The sequence below is a fragment of the Trachypithecus francoisi genome, unplaced genomic scaffold (genome assembly GCF_009764315.1).
Source record: "Trachypithecus francoisi isolate TF-2019V2 unplaced genomic scaffold, Tfra_2.0 Lachesis_group21, whole genome shotgun sequence".
Taxonomy (NCBI): domain Eukaryota; kingdom Metazoa; phylum Chordata; class Mammalia; order Primates; family Cercopithecidae; genus Trachypithecus; species Trachypithecus francoisi.
The window spans coordinates 42,621,834-42,638,213 of record NW_022681467.1 but is presented as its reverse complement, the minus strand read 5'-3'; the positions used below and the strand labels follow the sequence as shown (position 1 = coordinate 42,638,213).

General features: G+C 46.7%; 1 protein-coding gene across 3 annotated transcripts in view; it reads right to left on the bottom strand.

The window, feature by feature from the left end:
* Positions 1-16,380, bottom strand: part of EYA2 (EYA transcriptional coactivator and phosphatase 2) — a 299,299-nt gene that overhangs the window by 180,429 nt on the left and 102,490 nt on the right. For 2 of the 3 annotated variants that reach the window (XM_033186638.1, XM_033186636.1), the window contains exons 3-4: positions 9,026-9,071; positions 4,813-4,955 (exon numbers count right to left, since the gene is read on the bottom strand). In XM_033186638.1, coding sequence (XP_033042529.1) covers positions 4,813-4,955; positions 9,026-9,071 — 189 coding nt within the window. The remainder of the gene's footprint in view (positions 1-4,812; positions 4,956-9,025; positions 9,072-16,380) is intronic. The other variant, XM_033186637.1, reaches the window with a different exon arrangement.

The following is a 16,380-nucleotide window of genomic DNA, read 5'->3' as shown; positions in this document are numbered from 1 at the left end:
ATTATCCAGGATAGTGAAGAATGGTTATGCCCCATGACCCAGAAATTCCTCTCGTAGGTTTTCACCCCTGGGAAATGCACAAAGATGCTGATCGCAGCATCCTATGAAATGAGAAACACAGCCCTAAAAGACTGGGAACTGAACAATGAGATCACTTGGACTCGGGAAGGGGAACATCACACACTGGGGCCTATCATGGGGAGGGGGGAGGAGGGAGGGATTGCATTGGGGAGTTATACATGATATAAACGTCATGCACATGTACCCTAGAACTTAAAGTATAATAAAAAAAAAAAGAAAAAAAAAAAAGAAAAAAGAAAAAAAAAAAAAAAGAACCAGTGGAAAGATGCCTGAGCTACTGGAACCTATTCCCTGTGAATTCATGGCATAATAGGTATTTAAAAAAAAAAAAAAAAAAAAGACTATCTAAAGAATGAGTAAATAAATTATGGTGCAGTCAAGTAGTGGAATATTATACAGTAGTAAAAATGAATGAACTACAGCTACTTGTATGAATATGGATACATTTTACAGACATAATGTTGGGTGGAAAAAGCAAGTTGCTAAAAAATCTGTACTAAAAGACACAAAGTAGGTAAATTTTTAAAAATGCTTAAAATACTCTACATTAAAGGTCAGCAAACTCCAGCCCATAGGCCAAATGTGATCTGCTGTTCATTTTTGTAAACAAAGTTTTTGGAGACATAGTCATTTGTTTATGCTTTGTCTATGGCTGCTTTCATGATACAATGGCAGAGCTGAGTGGTTGAGATAGAGACTGTGTGGTCTGCTGAGACAAAAATATTTACTATGTGGCTCTTTATAGAAAAAGTTTGCTGATCTCTTCTACATAAAGAAGTGCGGGGGAATGATAAACATGAAATTTGGGGGCACAGGAATCTTTGAGAGGAAAGGAAGGCCACCTCCCTTTATTTTATTTTTATTTTTATTTTTTTATTTATTTATTTTTTTGAGACGGAGTCTCGCTCTGTCGCCCAGGCTGGAGTGCAGTGGCCAGATCTCAGCTCACTGCAAGCTCCGCCTCCCGGGTTCACGCCATTCTCCTGCCTCAGCCTCCGAGTAGCTGGGACTACAGGCGCCCGCCACCTCGCCCGGCTAGTTTTTTGTATTTTTTTTAGTAGAGACGGGGTTTCACAGTGTTAGCCAGGATGGTCTCGATCTCCTGACCTCGTGATCCGCCCGCCTCGGCCTCCCAAAGTGCTGGGATTACAGGCTTGAGCCACCACGCCCGGCCTCCTCCCTTTATTTTTTAAATTGAGCGGTCAGTTCATAGGTGTCGTAGTATTACTCTACTATGTATGTCTTTAATATTGCATAATAAATTGAGGAAAAAACACTCAATACTCTGTCCTTGTCTCTAGTTTGCTCAATTGTGTTATTTCCTGCAGCTATTTAAACAAAGTAAATAGCACTATTTGCCAAGGAGCAATGAAAAAAGTTTCCTGACAAGATTCAACAAGGTTTGTCCAGACGATGAGCAAACACGGCTTGCTCAGGCACAGGCAGATATAAAGGGAAACGGCTTTTCATCCACCTGTTATTGTTCAGTGACATGGACATTCTGTGTGTGTGTGTGTGTCAGCCTCGCTTCTACTGGGACAGGTGACATTTGTTGAGCATTTCTCTTGGGGTGGGCCCTGGTAAGGAAGCCCTTCATCTAGATCAGGGTCATGGACCAAATCTGGTCCACTGCCCGTTTGTGCAAATAAAGTTTTATTGGAATGCAGATACACACATTAGTTTACATATGGTCTGGCTACTTTCATGCCACAATGGCAGAGCTGAGTAGTTGTGATAAAGATCATATGGATCACAAAGTAGAAAATATTTACGACCTGTGCCTTTACAGAAGAAGTTAGCCAACCCCTGGTGTAGATGATCTCATTTAATCCTCCCAGCAATCATGAGAGGGGTAGACTTAGTATTACTCCTATTGTATGAACGTGAAAACTGAGGTTTAGGAAGGGGAGTCTGCTCCCTCAGAGTCTTGCAGCCTGCAACAGGCAAGGGTGGGATGTGAATCCCGGCAGCAGAGTTCCAGGACATGTGCTCTTATCATCTACACTGTATCATCCAGGAGCAGATGCTCCAAAAGTAACTGAGACAGTAAAATAACTTTGCACCAAATTGATTTCCATCTGATGCCATGTTTTGTCTGGGAACAGGGCTAGTTTTCTCTTTTATGTGAAAAAGAATATGCCTTCATTTTTCTTGGCTCTCAGCCAAGCAGGGTAACTTATGTGTGATTGTATTTTAAGCCTTCTAGCCCAGGAGGGGAAGAAAGTTAGAAAAGATGCCCACACCTGTTGGCCAAGGTGTGTCATAGGTAATCCCCCAGGATTTACAGAATGCACAGCCAGGCGTCGGAACCCCACGGGTGAGGGCTCGGGGTCCAGAGTCAGGCTACCTGGGCTTAATTCTACCTCTGCCACCAACCAGCTGGGTGACCTTGGGGAAGTTATTTAACCTCTCTGAGTCTCTGTTTCTTTATCGTTCAAGGGAGGATAATGAGGTGACCTTCCTCGTAGGGTTGAGGTGGGGATTAAAGGAATTAGTGGATATAAATCAGTGTGAGTGACAGGAAGTCAACAATGGTGACGATTACTAAGCCTGGTCTGATGCCTCGACAGGACCTATCAATTCCGCCTCTAGAGTTGCTCTTGATTCTGTCTACATGTGTCTGTCCGCTGCCATGGCCTCGCTCCAGGCCTCCAACACTTCCTGCTCCAGGCTTCATCTGTCTCCCAACCGGCCTTCCTGCTTCTCTTCCTGATTACATCTGAGCCAGACACACCACAGCAGCCAGTGTGATCTTTAAAACCTAGGCTGGGCACGGTGGCTCATGCCTGTCATTGCAGCACTTTGGGAAGCAGAGATAGGAGGATTGCTTGAGGCCAGAAGTTCAAGACCAGCCTGGGCAACAAAGTGAGACCCTGTCTCTATAAAAAAATAAAAAAAATTAGCCAGGGGAGGTAGTGAGTGCCTGTAGTCCCAGCTACTCATGAGGGTGAGGGAGGAGGACTGCTTGAGCCTGGGAGATAGAGGGTACAGTGAGCTATGATTGCACCATGGCACTCTAGCCTGGAAGACAGAGCCAGACCCTGTCTCTAAAAATAATAAAAATAAGAATAAAATTTTTAAAAACCCCATGTAAGTTGTATCCTATTACCCACTGCTTATAAACCCTCTAGTGGCTTCCAGTCTCACTTGGAACAGAACCCCAAATCTTTCCTGGGCCTCGGAGGCCCCGCCCACCTCACTCACCTCATCTCCCATCGGGCTCTAGCCATTGGTCTTCTCAGAATTGCCAAGTTCCTCCCCATTCCCAGGGGCTGCCCCTCTGCTTGGACGCTCTCCTGTCTATGCCTGCACATGGCCCTCTCTCAGTTCTCAGCCGAATTCGTTCCTTATTTAAAGGCCTTTCCCGGCCCTAGAACATAAAACAAGTCTTTGCTTCCTTTATGCCATGCAACATAATCTGAAATTACACATACAGATTTAAAAATCTGGGGCCAGGTACACTGTTGTTTCTTCCTGCCTCCTTTTCCTTTGTGAACCACCCCTTCCTCACCTTCAGATCTGTTGTTTTGGGTGAGGCTGATCTGACCCCTGGTTCTGTGGGTGGACATGTGGCCAAATATGGCCACCCACAGCACCAATCTTCTTGGATGGATATGGGAGTCCAGTAGAGAAATTCCTGGGACTCTGCAGGAAGTCCTAGACAGTGGGGGCTCTCTTTTTTGGGGGGGCAGTGCAGCCTGAAACTGCCAGGGCTGTCTTTGCCACCACAGTGGGAGAGACTGCCTGAGCCTGAGGTCCACAGATAGGGAAGCAGAGGCTGAGTCCTGATATCATTCCTTGAGGACCTGGACCCAGGCCTGCCTGAAGCCAGTGCCCTAGGTTTTCCCAGCTACATACGCAATAAACTCCTGTTTCCTCCAGCTGATTAGCTTGGGTTTTTGTCACTTGCTACTAAAAGGGCTTTGGTTAAGATATCAGCTAGGAGGGAACAGCTTGACTCAAGGTCAGAGGCAAGGGCAGGTGGGCATGGACGGTGAGCCAGTTCGCAAGTCTTCAGTTCTTAGCTGTAAGATGTGAACAGTCAAGGGTGGGAGGTCTGTTGTTTCTGCCTCGTCCCCCACCATATCCATTTCTCCTTCTTCCAATACTACCACTCTGTTTTCCTTTAAGAAAACCACCCCTCCTGCATAGATAATCCACAGGCTTCAGCCTCCTTATCTCCATCACCCTGTTCTCCTTGCCTTGCTATAAGCATCGTCACATGGCCCAACTTGGGCCAATGAGGGCTAATATGGGATTCTGTTGGAACTCCTGGGAAAGATGAGCTCTCCTTCCACTAGGCATGTGGAGCTAAAAGGATGCAAACCTTGAGTGGACAGGCACCATCTCTGCTGTCACGCAGGGAGAACTTGCTGGGAGCATCTGAAGATGGAAAGAGACTTACTCCTCATGATGACACTTTAGCACCTAGATCAAGCCATACCTGATGAGGGTTGTATCCACAGATCTCTCAGTACACAAATCATTCAGTTCCGATTTTCCCTAAACCAGCTTGGGTTCAATTTCCAATTCTTGCCATCAAAAAGAGTCTTGCTATTATAGTCTATAGAATTTGAACCATATTTAAAGTGTTACTCTTTTCCCTTTATCTCTAATCCAGAATCAGGTTGGTTGTGTTTATCAATCCACATTTAGCTGAGACAATAGTGCAGAACAAAGACCATGATTTGGGGACCGGAAGAGGAAAGTAAGGACTTGTTTGCTACTCACTGTAGGAAGGGATTCCATAGGCTTGTGCTGGAGGTGGGTAAGCTGTATAGGGGGTAGCCTGCTGGATCCCCGCACTGTATTGCGTCTGGCCGTAGGCGGCCATGGCTGTGGAAGACTGGCTGGGGAGGACACGTGGGCAAGATCTGTGTGGAAAGAGAGAAGATTAAATCTCCAAGCCCAGTCTGGCACCCCTTCTCCCTTATCTTGATATCAACACCCCTCTTTGGGGCTCTACTCTTTCCAGAGCAGAGACAACGTACATGTTCACCAAATTCCATTTCATTTTCCTCTTCCAGGGAAGTAGGAAGATCACATTTTCTGTCTCCTGTACAGTCAGATTCAGCTGTGTGACTGGGTTCAGCCCCATAGAATGTAAATAGATATGCTGTAAGCCACTCGCAGGCCTGGTCAATGAACACATCCCCTGCAACCCTCCTGTCCTTTCTTCTCTTTTGACAGCAACTGTGGAGAGCACAGGTTAAGATGGCAGAGCCATAATATGGAAACACCCTGGATCCCTGAGTCAGCTTGTGGAGGAGAGAGAGCTGCCCTGGAGGGTTTCACCCCATCCACATTGGACTTCATGTGAGTAAGAAACAAACCTTTGTTGTGTGAAGCCACTGAGATGTCGAGGTTTACTGATTACTGTAGCATAGCCTATCCTACCCTGATTGTCCTGATTTAGATACCTTCTCAATTGACTGCAGCTTTAACAGGGCTGTCAATCAAGATGTCTTGCTCTTAGCTAAGGGGTGGGGACATGATGCAAGATCCTCCAATCAGACTCTGTCTTGGGAATTTAAATCCTCCATATTGCTTGAATGCTGAATCTGTCCTATTCTTAATCTCTCTCAAGGCCTGATTATTTCATTTATGTTGTGAGCTACTCCAGATATTCCCCCAAAAGTTCTTTTAGACTTATATCAGCCAGAGTTGGTTTCTGTTGCTTGCAACCAAAGATCACAAATGGGTTCTCTACTCCATGGAGAACAACAGGTTCTATAATGGGCTAGGATGTACAGGGTTCCCTACTTAAGATATTTGTACTGTGGGTGCTGCCAAGCACTGTGTTTTTTACTAAGGGTTGGGAATTATGTCACATGCAACTGGTATGTACATCATATCTCATGGATGCTCTTATGAAATTCCTGGGGTGGAGGCTCTTATCTCTCCTGGTTTAGAGATGAAGAAACCAAAGCTCAGAGAGCTGAAAACACAGCTACAAAGTGGTAAATACAGAGCTTAAATGAAGGAGTCTGACTGCAGAGCCCATGCTTGGAACCATGAATCTGCTATTTCTCACAGGACTGGGATTCATCCAGCCCTGCAGATAGCAATAAATAAAGTCAAGGTGAGTTGTTCAAACACATAAGGGAGCAAAATGGTGGCCTAGGGGCCACATCCAGTCCACAGATCCATGGATATAATTTCTTTGGCCACTGAAGTTATTTTTTTTTTCCTAATTTGAAATTGTTGCTAATATTTGAAAACCAGGTTACATGCACACATACACACACACATGCACGCACACGCAGGCATGCACACACACACACTCGCTTTGTCTCCCTTCTCTTGAAAACCAGGTGCTTCAGCATACCTGGGTCTGCACTCCTGTGTGGTGCTATCAATAAGCTGGATTTGAGCAGCAGCCACTTCTTGAGACCGAATCACACCCTGTCTGCAACAATCCCTACAAGGGCCACTTCCCTTAGTGGTAAAGGTAGTTAATTCTCATGCCTACGTGCCAGGCACTGTCCTAGTTACTTCATGTGAATAGGCTCATTTAAACTCCACCACAACTGTGACAAGTCTTGGAGGTAATTTCTGTTTCTATCCCCATTTTACAGGTAAGAAGACAGAGGCAGAAAGGTGAATAACACGTCACAAGAAGACGGCTGATACAGAATTTGAACCCTGGCTCCAGAGGCCACACCCTTAACCCCTCGGCTCTGCCACCCTCCCCCAGACACCACAACTATGATGCGTCTAATTATCATAACCGGGTTAAGCGTACAGGTAAATGTTGATGAGATTCCTCAATCTGTGTCTGATTCAATGTTGGTTACATGACGTCACTTTCGTTAAAGCCTGTTTGCTTCCAGAGTTCCTCCTCCACCTGAGGCCTCATAGCAGGTGAGTGCAAAAGTTTATGGAATTATAAACAGATGTCCCTATCCCCATCTTTCTTTTTGACTACTGCCATGATAAAGGGTTATTTGGGGGAACCTGTTGCAAAATGCATAAGAAACTCATTTGAGCTGGAGATGTCAGTCCCAGTCCTGGAATGCGTCTCATTCATCAATATTTCGGCTCTCTGGGGCACTGAGAAGCATGCAACCTGCAGAGCAGACAGCCTTATTTGAAAATGTTCCCAATTCACACCCTTCCTTAGAAGAGAAATAGAAGCTGGAGACCCAAGCCTATCAACTCCTGCTTGCCATCAAAACCCATTCAAGTGGCTCAGATTAAACAGGGGCTAAAGTTAAAACCCAGAGGAAGGATGGTGGAACTTTCTAACTCTGAGGCCTTAAAAAAGTTAGGTAGATTTAACAGTCCTCGGTTGCTACTAATACTCCCCAAAACATCTTCTGGAGGGAAAGGAAGGCAAAGAAAATTCCTTCCTTATCAACAGCTGCTCCAATGTTGGAGAAGAAGGATGATTTCCAGATGCTGAGGAGCTCACCACCTAGCCTGAGGGGCACCCAGGGCATGGCATGCAGCAGCAGGCTCAGGATGGCTGCTCCCAAGGGCAGCACCCAGAGGGCTCTGGGCAAGGCCATCCCAGCACTGAGCTCCCACTGCCCCAGCATGTGCCTGTGGTGGAGCATTTATGGCGCCAGGCTGAGATCTCTGATTTCCTGGTTTAGCTTCCCCACTAGACTAGCTCTCCAGGGGCAGAGACTGCATCTCATCCATCTCCGAGTTTCCAGGGCTCAATGTGGGGTTAGGTACTGAGGAGTGATGTGTGAGTGGTAGAGGAGGAAGAAAGCATGCATGCACGCGTATGTTCATTGCAGCACCATTTACAACAGCTAAGACATGGAATCATCCCAAATGCCCATCAATGATAGACTGGATAAAGAAAATGTGGTATATGTACACCATATGCAGCCATTTAAAAGGACATATGCAGCCATTTAAGAGGAACAAGATCATGTCCTTTGCAGGGATATAGATGAAGCTGGAAACCCTTATCCTCACCAAACTAACACAGGAACAGAAAACCAAACACTGCATGTTCTCACTTACAAGTGGGAGCTGAACAATGAGAACACATGGACACAGGGAGGGGTACAACACACACTGTGGCCTGTTGGGGGAGGGCAGGGGACAGGGAGAGCATCAGGAAGAATAGCTAATGCATGCGAGTTTAATACCTAGGTGATAGGTTCACGGGTGCAGCAAATCACCATGGCACATGTTGACCTATGTAACAAACCTGCATGTTCTGCATGTGTATACTGGAACTTAAAATAAAATAAAGAAATAATGAAAGCAGGAAGGGGAAAAAGGAGAGAGAGGTGGAGAGAAAAGGATGAGGGACAAAAGGGGAAGGAAGAGGAAGGGAAAGAGAAAAAGGGAGAGAGAAATAAGGATAGAAAGAAGGGAGTCTGTAATCCCAGCTACTTGGGAGGCTGAGGCAGAATTGCTTGAACCTGGTAGGCAGAGGTTGCAGTGAGCCGAGATTGCGCCACTGCACTCCAGCCTGGGTGACAGAGCAGGACTCTGTGTTGGGGTTGAGGGGAGGGAAAGAAGGGAGGTTGAAAAGAAGGGAAAGGAAAGGAATGAGGAAAGGAGAGAAAAAGACGGCGGGGGGGTGGGGAAGGGAGGAAGAAATTGAGAAATTTCCTATGCATGGGAAAGGAGAGGAAGGGGAGAAAGAAAAGAATTTTTAAAAAAGAATGAAGAGAAGAAAGAAGAAAATAATAGCTAAGACTCTGAGGACACTCTGCTCCAGGCCCCATTCTAAGTGTGTTTTACCTGCTTTTGCTGTTTCATGGGGTTAGGCAGGATGACTGTCCCCCTCTCCCAGATGGGAAGGCTCAGGCCCAGGGAGGCAGAGTGACTTGCTCAAGCTCGCTCAGCTAGGAAGTGCTGAGGCTGGGATTCCTATTCAGGGAATCTGGCTCCAGGGCCCTTTCTCTTAACCTCTACCTTCCAAGAGAGAAGAAAAGGAGGGTGTGTGAGCAAGAGACAGGTGAATGGCACTCACCTGGAGAAGAGCTGGGACACTCTCAGGGGGGCTGATCTGGTGATGCCTGGAGGAGAAAAAGAAAAATTGGAAGGGTTTTAGTGATTAGGGTGATGTTCTGCAGAGGTGGTGAGTTCAGACACCACTTAAGCAGGAGCAGACTTGGAGGGGTGCTGCCCGCGGCTTTCTCCACCACAGATGCTTATCTGAGGTGCCACATCTCAGCACTTTTATTCTTGAGGAGTTCAGAACCCTTTCTAGGTGCGCTTTGTCTCTGGGCAGTTAAGGAAAAATGACATATAAAGAATCCATAGCATCTTGAAACGTCAGAGTAGAGTCCATTTCTCCATCTATGTACAGATGGAGAAACTGAGACAGAAGGGACATGCTTGAGCCAGGTCACATGACGAGGCAGCAGCACAGCTGGGAAGTGGAACAAGCCGGTGCCATTTCCACTCCTGGATGGAAAACCGCTCCCTTCCCTCCTCAAAAGCAATCCCCAAGAACCCCAGCATGGCAGACATCGCCTAGCTTTGCTCATCCTCTATCCACTTCCCTTCTTCTAATGACATCGCTCTGATGTTCCTCCCCTGCCTCCTCACTTCCAGTCCATGTGGTGCAGGTGCAGCTGACCCCAACACTTTAGGGGAAGGAAACTCTTGGATCATCTCCTGAGCTCCACCTAGGGTGGTGGAGCAGAGAGATGGATGAGACCTGGGCTCCTGATGCAGGTACCTTACACCCAATCCCTCGGCATGCAATGTCCAGTCATCGATGGGAGGCAATATGCAGGCGGTGATGAAAAAGTGACAGAGTTAAGCTGGGAGAGACATTTGCCAGAGGATAATTTCACATAGGGACAGTGCACTGGGAAGTACTTTTGTGCTCCATTATCTTGAACAATGCAACTCAATGTCCTCACTGCAGAGTCCTGGACAAATTCTAGATAATGTGTGTACTGATGGCAACAGTGTTAACCTGCCAATGCCCACTCCCTGTTCTGTAGGGCAGCAGCCGTGTCATCACCGCACCCTAAGGCTGTGGAGCTCCGAGCCTGTCTCAGCTTCTGTGCTGGAGGCTGAGGAGACCAACGTGCACTTCCAACTCTGCCACTTCCTAGTTATGAGACTTCAGGCAGGTTGCCTTGATCTCTGGGCCTCAGAGCTCCCCCCTCTGCAATGGGGATGAAAATACTTATCTTGCAAGGACAGGAGAGGATGAAATGAGATGATGCTGATAGCCATCATTTACCCAGTGCTTTTCACGTGCCAAGCTCTCTTCTAAATTCTTTACCTGGATTAATTATTTTAATCCTCATAACCACCCTATGAGAAAAGTTCTATTCTCATCCTCAGACGAACAGCTGTAGGCACAGAGATCTTAAGTAACTCACCCAAGGCCACACAGGAAGTATAGCGTGGATCTGTGACCTGAACCCAGGTGGTCTGGCTCTAGAGTCTATCTTCTCAACCATGACACTACAGCTGACAATGACAGTCATTGTCATAAGAGCAACTGGCATTCACTTAGAGGTTGACTATGTGCCAGGCCCTTGTTAACTGCGTATAGACAGGCTCTCACTGAGTCTTCACAACAGTGCTCTGAGCATGCAACGCTATTAACCCCATTGTACAGATGAAGAAACTGGGGCTCCGAAGGTCAAGTGCCTTGTTCAAGTCACACAGCCATGGGCAAGGGAACTGGGACTTGAACCCAAAAGCTGTGTGAGTCCAAGGTCAACACTCTTAATTCCCTCCCTCTGGCTGAGCAAAACTCTGTTCAAGTCCCAAACCACTGGGGTCGGGGCGGGGGTGGTGGTCTTGAAGTTCATTTAGAGAGTCATAACTGGAATTAAGAAAAGGAGAATTGCCTATTTTATGATATACGATGGCAGCATGTATCGCCCATAGTAAGAAGGAATTGTGTAACACTTTTGTTGCAGGTACAGGTGTGAGAATGTGTTGTGTGTGCATGCATGTGAGTTCAACAATGTAGAAATATATTTCGCATTATGTATCACATTCCAAGAAAAGGTTAGAATAGCAGCAGCCGAATGTCAAGGAAGCCCCTGGCACACAGTAGGCGCTCACTCAATGCTGATTTCCCTACCCTGGGTTTGCTCCTAGGCGGGGTGTCCTGTACCCCATCACCCCTTCTTCCTCCTCCCGCAGGGTTCGAGAATGAACTGTCTCATTCTGAAGCAGCCACAGTCTCATTCCTGGTAAAAGCCCATGACTTGAGTGCATTTAGTACTGCATAAGTTACTGAATTAAACATTTTGAATGTTTTCTTTCATAAATATGTAAATATTCATAAAAATCTAAATCTATGAGAACGACATTCCTATGGGCTCGAATTAACTCGGCATTCCATAAATTGGAGGCAAGCGTCTTTTCTGCCAATCTCCATGGCATGATTTGCATGTTTGCCTCACCCAGCTCCTTTTCAAGCTTCCACCCAGTTCCTCTGAATTGTTGAGCAACCTGCCTTCCTCGGGCAGACAGGTTCCCCTCCCCCACTATGCAGACCTGTAATACTCTCCCTTTCCCACCCCAGCAACCTCAGGAAGACTGTGCAAGCGAGAAACAGGCATTTGTAAGTGCAAAGAGATTTTCCTCTGGCAATTGTGTGATTTTTGAAAAACACAGGCTTTTTTTCCTGTTGTCTGCTGGTATCAATCACATTTAACCTTTTCATCCCAGGACACCCGGGGGAATTGAGAAACTGGAGAGTGAGTGTATTAAACTCTATGTGGAATGATCTTCTTCCTCCCTTTCTGCTTCCTTTCTCCATGGTTAGGGTGGTGTGGACTTCATCGATCATCTTTATCATTAATACACATGATAAGGCAGGGCTCTCTAAGCTCCTTTCCTCCTTTGGGAGCCTTGGATGGGACAGTGTCAAGGGTGGAGATTCTTTTCTTTGGCACAGAGGTGGGCAGGGACTGCCCAGGAGCAGAGAACGCCTTTCTTCTTCTTGCGCACTTGCTGGTGGTCCAGAGCTCTTAGTCCTCAGAGGTCACGTGGACCAGAAAGTCCACCCTGCAGGTGTTGCAGCCAAACGTCATCACAGTACCAGGAAGTAGGCTTGACCAACTGGTGGTTGTGGGCAACGCCAGCCCTGGTGTGACAGCTGGAGAAGTGGGCATCATTGTCACAGCTGCAAGCAACAACGTGGTCTTCAGTGTCGCCCAGAATTTCTTTCAATGACCCCAGGTGGCTGCATCATCATTTTCTTGATGTCCCTGTGCTCAATAGCTTTTTCTAGATGGCAGGTCAGATCCTGGACAGACGCACTGAGGATGGGGATATAGGAGGCTGTATCAGCAAGCTTCCCATTCAGCTCATGAATGACCTTGCCACAGCCTTGGCAGTGCCACTGAATACACTCTGAACAGTCTCATGGTCATCGCACCACAGCTTGCCAGAGGGGCAGAGAGGGCACAGGCAGTGGTCATGAGTACCTTTATGATCCCATGGTTGTCATAGATCCTTTTGGGGGGACAAGCAGATGGCTTGCTGAAAATCTAGAGGGAGTAGGTCACCCCCAGCTTGAACACAGGCCATCAGCACAAGGGACGGAGATGATGCCCCTTTGAGGCCACTCTTCAGGTGAGCCCCAAGCATCTCTAGGGTGATGAAGGCACCTTCTTCAGTGGCAGCAATGCTGGCAGCAGTGGCCCCCTTTGGAATCTGGTGCCTGGCAGATGGAGATGGACTTCCCACTGATCATAGCTTTCTGTTCTCAACCTTGTTGGTGCCATTGAACTTGCCATGATGGATTCATATTGAACCATGTAGGCTATGAGGTCAAGGTCAACGGAGGAGTCATTGATGGCAACTTAGATCCACTTTGCTGGTAGTGAAAGCAGCTCTAATGAGCTGGCGCCCAGCAGAACCAAATCTGTTTACTCTGAGCTTTGCCCCTTCTTCATCCTCCCCCAGGGCTTGAGAATGGACCCACAGGATAAAGGGGCTGGGGCTAATGCATAATGGGCCAGCTGGCTGCCAAGTAGGGAGGACAGAGTGCCTCCTCTATTTCCTTCTGAATTTTAAACTCTCAGCCTCCTCTTCTTCCCAAGCTTCCTAAGGGTGAGGAGAGAGGGATCAGCTGAGCAGATGGCCACAGCCTCTGGGCTGAGCTCATTCATTCATTTATTCAGTGCCAGGCATGAGTTCAGAACTGGGTTACAATCACGAGTGTAATCCCCAGTGTTGGAGGAGGGGCCTGGTGGGAGGGGACTGAATCATGGGGATGGATTTTCCCATAGCTTCATGTTCTCACGATAGTGAGTGAGTTCTATCATGTTCTCATGATAGTGAATTCTCACAAAATCTGATTCTGGTTGTTTAAAAGTGTGTGGCACCTGCCACCCCCTCTCTTCCTCCTGCTCCAGCCATGGAGGATATGCCTGCTTCCCCTTTGCCTTCCACCATGATTGTAAGTTTCCTGAGGCCTCCCGAGCCATGCTTCCTGTACAGCCTGCGGAACTGTAAGCCAGTTAAAAGTCTTTTCTTTATAAATTACCCAGTTTCAGTTATTTCTTTATGGCAGTGCGAGAATGGACTAATACAGTGAGCCAAGGCAGTCAGGGTCCCTGTCTTTATGGAGCTGAAGCCTCCTGTCTAGTGAGTGAGATGGATGACAAACAAATAATCACACAAATGAGTAATTAACTGCAATTGTAACAAGGTGCGAAGGAAGCGATGGACATTTGAGACCAGTGCACCTGGAACCAGGATTCACCTGGGGATCTTATTAAAACACAGGCTCTGATTGTTGGTCAAAGAAGCCTCCAGGTGATGCTGATGCTGCAGGTTCACAGACCACACTTTGAGGAGCGAGAGTTTAGACCACTGGCTAATACAATATTACACATCACTAAGCATTATCACAATTTGGGGTTCATAAAAGGAAATCTCCATTTCAGAAGACACAAACTCAAGTGCGTATTGGGGCCACGGAGACAATATAAATGTGCAAAGCAAAAGATCCAGTTTCAAGAGAGGAAATTAAAGCTTCAGTCTGTGTGTACTGAGTGCACACTACGTGCAATTGTGTATGTGAGTGACTGTGTGCAGCAACTTACCCAAGGACACACATTCATTCTTGCAGTCAACAAATGTTTATCATGCATCTACTATGGGCCAAGTCTACAACCCATTCTCATAATTTGTTGATGTTCTTTCCAAAGAAAACACATAGGCTTAAGGGGTCAGATCCAAATTTAAATCCTGGCTGTGCTGCAATACAGCCATGAGACCTTGTGCCCTTCACCTCTTCCCTCTGAGTCTCAGTTTTCTCATCTGCAAATTGGGGCAATATCTTGCACATATGCAGACGGGACAGGTACCTGGCAAATGGTTAAGTGCTCAGCATACAGGAGCTATTATTAGCTTCAGCTCTCCTGGGGGCCCTTGGTTAAGCCACTTAAATCCATGAGCCCAATTTGAATGTTCACACTTTTTTCACCTCTCACTGGGAGGATTAAGAAGCTAATGATTCTGAAAGCAGCAACCGCTGTTATGTTGCCTAATTGGACCCCAGGGGCCGGCTTCTAAGGGATCCCCCAGTGAGATGAGACAATTTGTAGAGCCAACGAGATGTCTTGAGGCGGGTCTCTGCTATAAAGGTATACGTCTGTAAACTGTATCAGTTCATCTTCCTCGTGTGGGTGATTTAAATCACTCCCATACTAGGGACAGGGACAGCTGGAAAGACACGACGCTAGGCGTCCAGAAGTGTGTGCCCCAATTCTGACTCTCACTGAGAGGCTCTGTGACCATGGGCAAGCCCTTTGTCTCTTGTGGGAGGTGCCACTGAGGACAGAAAGGAACGAGGCGGCAAGTCCTAGAGTGCGATGGTTTTTGGGAGTCCATAAATACTCCCTCTTTGACTGAAAACATTGCAAATTAATTTTATGCACATTAGAATCACAACAAGATCATCAAAGTCATAACTTTTCATTTCTGGAACTGGTTTAAGTCATCCTTTTAAAATGAATTTATTTCAAAGGAGTTGTTCTAAAGAAACAACAGGCCGGGCACTGTGGCTCACGCCTGTAATCCCAGCACTTTGGGAGGCCGAGGCGGGTGGATCACCTAAGGTCAGGAGACCAGCCTGGTCAACATGGTGAAACCCCGCCTCTACTAAAAATACAAAAATTAGCAGGGCATGGTGGTGGGCACTTGTAATTCCAGCTACTCGGGAGGCTGAGGCAGGAGAATTGCTTGAACCTGGGAGGCAGAGGTTGCAGTGAGCCGAGATCGCACCACTGCACTCAAGCCTGGGTGGCAAGAGTAAAACTCAGTCTCAAAAAAAAAAAAAAAAAAAAATTAGTACCAAGTGGCCGTAGAGGTGGTCTGAATACATGACAGAAAGTGGCTCGAGACTGTGACATTTGTGAGCTACTGCCATCAATGGAAGTTCTTTACCTGTGGAGGCTACGATGGGATTAATAGCACCCTTTGCCCCCACAAAACGGGATTTCTGTTCCACACAGGTAGACATTGTTCTGGGTGTGAACAACTACAAAAGCCTTAAAGGTGAGAAGCATGAAGCTGACATGTGGTTCCCCAGGCCAGTACCTGGGCGAAGCTCTGGGCAGCTCAGCCTGGCTTGGATGAAATGAATCAAAACCCATCAGCTCCAGGTTGGAACCGGTGAGACTGAAACTGAAAATGAGGTCTTGTCACGCCCAGGGCAGAGGAGGTGCAGGAAGTGAGAGCAGTTCCTTGGAAACACTTAATGAGATTAGAGCATCAGTTTCTGAAAAAAATGCATTTGCATTTTAAAAGAAAAATTTTCCTCTGTTCAGGGTAACTCCCCACCACCCCTTCCCTGAGACCAGATACAATTCAAATCCATTTTTCCTGTGAATCGTAAAGAATAACAGGTAATATTTCTCAAGTGGTTCCTACAAACAAACCAGGGTTACTGTGCCAAGGACTGCATGAGCATGATCTCTTTATTCTCCACAACAACCCAGTAAGGAAATTATTATCAGTACGATGCAAATATAGAAAATGAGGCAGGGGGAAGTGAAGGAAACTTTACTAAGGATTCAGAGCCAATATACCTCTAAAGTTATCTGGGCTTCCTCAGCACCACTCTGTCTTCATCCACCTACCCTGTCTTCATCCACCCACCCCTTCACTCACCCAGAAATAATTTTTAAGGATCTTCCATGAGCCAGGCACTAAGTTACATGATAAATAGGAATAGAAATTTAAATATGTATATGTATATGTTTGTACTAATATATGTAAAGTTTTTGGAGCACACTGCTGCCTCAGGGCCTTTGCACTTGCTGTCTTCTCTGTGCATAAGGCTCTTGTTCTGTGTAGCCATGTGGCACCCTCCCTTACCTCCTACAG